This window comes from Chiloscyllium plagiosum, chromosome 4 (genome assembly GCF_004010195.1).
Source record: "Chiloscyllium plagiosum isolate BGI_BamShark_2017 chromosome 4, ASM401019v2, whole genome shotgun sequence".
NCBI classification, from domain to species: domain Eukaryota; kingdom Metazoa; phylum Chordata; class Chondrichthyes; order Orectolobiformes; family Hemiscylliidae; genus Chiloscyllium; species Chiloscyllium plagiosum.
In genome coordinates, this window is record NC_057713.1 from 14743315 (window position 1) to 14749079 (window position 5765).

Here is a 5765-nt window from a genome sequence, read left to right on the forward strand (position 1 = left end):
TGGATGCTGCCTGACCTGCTGTGCTGTTCCAGCAATAAAGTTTCAACTTTGATCTCCAGCATCTGCAGACCTCACTTTCTCCTCACTGGTCTATAGTTCCCTGGCTTGTCCTTACCACCCTTCTTAAACAGTGGCACCACGTTAGCCAACCTCTAGTCTTCAGGCACCTCACCTGTGACTATCAATGATACAAGTATCTCAGCAAGAGGCCCAGCAATCACTTCTTTAGCTTCCCACAGAGTTCTCAGGTACACCTGATCAGGTCCAGTGGATTTATCCACTTTTATGCGTTTCAAGACATCCAGCACTTCTTCCTCTATAATTTGAATATTTTGCAAGGTGTCACCATCCATTTCCCTATAGTCTATATTTTCCATATCCTTTTCCACAGTAAATACTGATGCAAGATACTCGTTTAGTACCTCCCCCATTTTCAACGGCTCCACACAAAGGCCGCATTGCTGATCTTTGAGGGGCCTTATTCTCTCCCTAGTTATCCTTTTGTCCTTAATATATTTATAAAAACACTTTGGATTCTCCTTAATTCTATTTGCCAAAGCCATCACATGTCCCTTTTTGCCCTCCTGACTTCCCTCTTAAGTATACTCCTACTTCCTTTATACTGTTCTAAGGTTTACTCGATCTATCCTGTCCCTGCCTTACATATGCTTCCTTCTTTTTCTTAAGCAAACCCTCAATTTCTTTACTCATCCAGCACTGCCTATACCTACCAGCCTTTCCTTTCACCCTAACAGGAATATACTTTCTCTGGATCCTCGTTATCTCATTTCTGAAAGCTTCCCATTTCCAGTCGTCCCTTTACCTGCGAACATCTGCCCCCAATCAGCTTTCGAAAGTTCTTGCCTAATACCATCAAAATTGGCCTTTCTCCAATTTAGAACTTCAACTTTTAGATCTGGTCCATCCTTTTCCATCACTATTTTAAATCTAATAGAACTATGGTCGCTGGCCCCAAAGTGCTCTCCCATTGACACTTCAGTCACCTGCCCTGCATTATTTCCCAAGAGTAGGTCAAGTTTTGCACCTTCTCTAGTAGGTACATCCACATACTGAATCAGAAAATTATCTTGTACGCACTTAACAAATTCCTCTCCATCTAAACCTTTAACACTATGGCTGTCCCAGTCTATGTTTGGAAAGTTAAAATCTCCTACCATAATCACCCTATTATTCTTACAGATAGCTGAGATCTCCTTACAAATTTGACCATCTCTTTCTTATTTCTCAGTTCCACCCAAATAACTTCCCTGGATGTATTTCCAGAAATATCCTCCCTCAGCACAACTGTAATGCTATCCCTTACCAAAAACACCACTCCCCCTCCTCTCTTGCCTCCCTTTCTATCCCTCCTGTAGCATTTGTATCCTGGAACATTAAGCTGCCAGTCCTGCCCGTCCCTGAGCCACGTTTCTGTAATTGCTATCATATCCCAGTCCCATGTTCCTAACATGCCCTGAGTTCATCTGCCTTCCCTGTTAGGCCACTTGCATTGAAATAAATGCAGTTTAATTTATTAGTCCTACCTTGTCCCTGCCTGCCCTGACTGACTCGCTTCTGTTCTCAACTGTATCAGTCTCAGATTGATCTCTTTCCTCACTATCTCCCTGGGTCCCACCTTACTAGTTTAAATCCGCCCTAGCAGCTCCAGCAAATCTCTATATTAGTCCCCTTCCAATTTAGTTGCAATCCGTCCTTCTTGTACAGGTCACATCTACCCCAAAAGAGATTCCAATGATCCAAATGTTGCTATTGTATCTGCTTCTATCACTTCCTTTGACAGTTGTTATGGACTAGGCCAGACCACTCAAAAAATTCTTAGCAGGCAGCTCAGACCATAACTTTGCAATTTGTTTCAGTAAGTGTACAGTGAAAATTACTCAGATTAAGTTAGCTCAGATGACTACTAGATTTTAAAACAGACAAAAATGTATTCACAAAATTAAACAATGAAACACAAAGAGCAGAATAAAGAACTCCTACAGAACTCAAATCTATCCAAAATAGAATTAATTATGCTATTCCGAATATGCACAACGGTCCCAATAAGCAAACTCCCTTTAAAAACCAGTATAAATGGAACACATGCTTAGAGGTTGAAGTTAAAGGGCAGAAAGAGAGAGAGTTTCCTCACAGCTCCCTGCTGAACTTCCAACCAATTCAAGACTGAACGTAAACTGCTCATTCAGCTCACTAGAGAGCTGACCACTGACTTTCTTTGTATCGGTCACTTCTAAAAAATGACCACTTTGGCCTGAAAGTTTCATCTGTTTAGATATAAACAAAAGGCCTCTCAAAAACCTTTTGACCTCTGTACCAAACCAGACTGATTGGAGCCCAGCCAGGTTTATTACCCCTCTGAAAAAAATCAAGAACAGAATCTCCTTGAGCCAAGAAACAACTTTTCAAAAAAAAAGGGACAAGCTTTCTCATTCCAAGCACTTACCAACTTCTGTGTAAAATACTTGCCTCTCATATCTCCTTTAAACTTTTCTCCTTTTACCTTAAACCTATGTCCCCTAGTAAATAATACTGCTACCCTGAGAAAAAGACTCCATCTATCCACATCTCCCATAATTTTGTAAACTTCTGTCAGGTTGCTTCTCAGCCTCAGGCATTCAAGTAGAAACTAACCAAGTTTGTCTAATCTCTCCTCATAACTAATACCCTCCACACTAGGAAACATACTGGTAAACCTTTTCTGTACCCTTCCAAAGCATCCATATCCTGGGGTAGTGTGATGACCAGAACTGTACACAATATTCCAAATATTGCCTAATTGAAGTTCTACACAGCTGTAACATGACGTGCCAATTTTTATACTGAACTCTATGCCCTGACCGAAGGCAACTAGCCACATACCGTCTTGGCTACTTTATCCACTTATATTACCACTTTCAGGGAACTGTGGACCTGCATGCCGCGATCCCTCTGTATGTTAATGCTTGTAAAGATCTGTCATTTACTATATACTTTCTTGCATTTCGACCTTTCAAAATATGTCACCTCATATTCATCTGGATTAAATTCTATCTGCCATTTCTCCACCGAAATCTCCAACTTATCTCTATCCTGCTGTATCCTCTGGCAATCCTCCTCACAATCTGCAGTTCACCAAAGCTTTGAGTCATCTGTAAACTTTATCAGACCACCTACATTCTCCTCCAAATCAATTACATATATTACAAACAACAAGAATTGTAAGTACTGATCCCTGTGGAACACCACTGGTCACAGACTACATTATTGAAGAAGAGCTCTAAAACACATTTTTTTAAAATCATCCTTCATTGTTCCAGTGAAGAAAATGGTGAATATTTAATAGTATTCAAAATCGTCAGTATTTTCAGAGTAAAAGATTGTTTCCAACTGACTGCATTACTGTAATGTGTGCAAACTTTCATAAGTTCTCACTAGAAGGGCAATGTCAAAAATTAGAAGTCTTTTTCCATAGAGATAGTACTCACAGATGCGTGATAAGCCAGATGGCTCCTGCTGTGTTGTAATTGCTAAAATGTTATGATGGAAAGCTGCTCAATGTATTAGTGCCAGAGTGCCCAGTCATCCAAGATCATTACCAACTTCTATGAGCTAAATGGCATCCAATTCATACAAATGTAAGCCAATGACACAGAACGTAAGGAGACAATAAAAACAAATACTAAATATAATTTAGTAAGTATATAATGTGCAATCCTCTCATCATTGTGCTAAAACTTACCGTAAGCATAGATTCACTAAGTGGATTGGTATTCTCTCCAACCAGAATAAATTCTACCGAAACAGTGAGTTTCTCTCCTTGTTCCAGCGAGCCAGTGCACCGAGTGAACAGGGGAAATGCCCTTGTTACTGCACAAGCTGATGCGAAAATCTCCGTGTATTCACAAACGAGCTGTAATAAAATTTTAATCACAATATTAAAATATTTTAAATGTGCATTAAAATCTATTAAGGAAATCCAAATCCAGTTATTTCTAGAAATTAAAATATTGTTGCTGTCCCAGAAAATCAAAACAGTTCCTCAGACTTTATGTTGAGTTAGGTGACAAAACTCTTCTGGATTTGCGGGTCCGCTTGCATCATTATTCTTACAAATTGCCATTTACTGTTTTAAGTGACTAATTATCCCTCTTCCTTTTCATCACTAATGCTGCCAGACCTTCTGTTCTTTTCCAGTTTTTATTTCAGATTTTAAACAACCACAGTATTTTGCTTTTACCTTTCCGTTTGTGACAGAACAACTTTCTAGCCTCAGCTGGGTAGGATTCCTCAATTACATTTCTAATTATGATTAAGTAAATATTTGTTATTCTAAATCCAGTGCAGATTGATAAAAGTAGATATTTTGCTAAATGAAAATAAAATTTTGGCAATACTAATTTTAAATGGGGGTTTTGAGAAACTGAGACAATATCACAACCTTGCTTCAGTCATGCCAACACTACAAAAATATTAAATGGTCTAACTTTAAAAAACCAAGGAAGTTCAGTCATTCTTAGATCGTGAACATTAAAAACAAAATTGAAACAGATTCCTTCCTAATTGTTTAATTAACAAAACTAGACTTTGACCCCAGTAACATATATAAAGTCTCAGTATTTATGATTACTCTATGAGTATGAAAACTGGTCAAAATTTCTCATTTGTTGATTTGAACTTGTGCCACTTACCTTAGTCTATTCTGATCATTTAAACTATTGTTGCAGATTTATCTTTGTTGTCATATACATAAAAGCTGAAAACAAATATTTCTCATTGTTTGCCAGAATCAAGATTTTTGATTTCACAGATTAACTGACCTTTCTCAGTGCTTAATCTCAGCCTCAACAATACACTAATCAAGAAATGTTATCATACCATAGTAGATATTAATTCTTTAACTACTACATTTAAATTAATTAGGTCTACTCCAAATTTCTTTTTGTTACATGAACTGCATTACACATTACTGCGAATGCTCCATATATTTAAGACAGACGTTGATAGCTTTTGGGGTATTAAGGAATATAAGGATAGTGCACAAAGGTAGATCATCAGACATGATCTGAGTAAACAGTAGACTCAAGGAGCCAAATTGCCTATTCCAGTTCTTATTCTTAATGGAGGCAATGAAATGTTGATTTTTGAACCATTACAGGCATACTGACTAAAAAAAAAACATAATAAACTTGATTATCATTTTTTGAATTAGAAATTCTATCAGCAGTTTGGCATATTTCAGATACCCAATCAAAACTATGCAGACGCAGAAAACAAGGATCAGGATGCCACCTCCACACTGCTGTCTAATTAAGACATCGAGGAATAAGTTTTTTTGAAGAAGTAACAAAGAAGATTGATGAGGGCAGAGCAGTAGATGTGATCTATATGGACTTCAGTAAGGCGTTCGACAAGGTTCCCCATGGGAGACTGATTAGCAAGGTTAAATCTCACGGAATACAGGGAGAACTAGCCATTTGGATACAGAACTGGCTCAAAGGTAGAAGACAGAGGGTGGTGGTGGAGGGTTGTTTTTCAGACTGGAGGCCTGTGACCAGTGGAGTGCCACAAGGATCGGCGCTGGGCCCTCTACCTTTTGTCATTTACATAAATGATTTGGATGCGAGCATAAGACTTACAGTTAGTAAGTTCACAGATGACACCAAAATTGGAGGTGTAGTGGACAGTGAAGAGGGTTACCTCAGACTACAACAGGATCTGGACCAGATGGGCCAATGGGCCGAGAAGTGGCAGATGGAGTTTAATTC

The 5765-nt window shown here is 38.5% G+C and overlaps 1 protein-coding gene across 1 annotated transcript in view; it reads right to left on the reverse strand.

Moving 5' to 3' along the window:
- LOC122548865 (probable aminopeptidase NPEPL1) overlaps nucleotides 1-5765 on the reverse strand; it is a 48837-nt gene that overhangs the window by 36535 nt on the left and 6537 nt on the right. The window contains exon 3 of the mRNA XM_043687751.1: nucleotides 3740-3910. Within this exon, the coding sequence (XP_043543686.1) occupies nucleotides 3740-3910 (171 nt within the window). The remainder of the gene's footprint in view (nucleotides 1-3739; nucleotides 3911-5765) is intronic.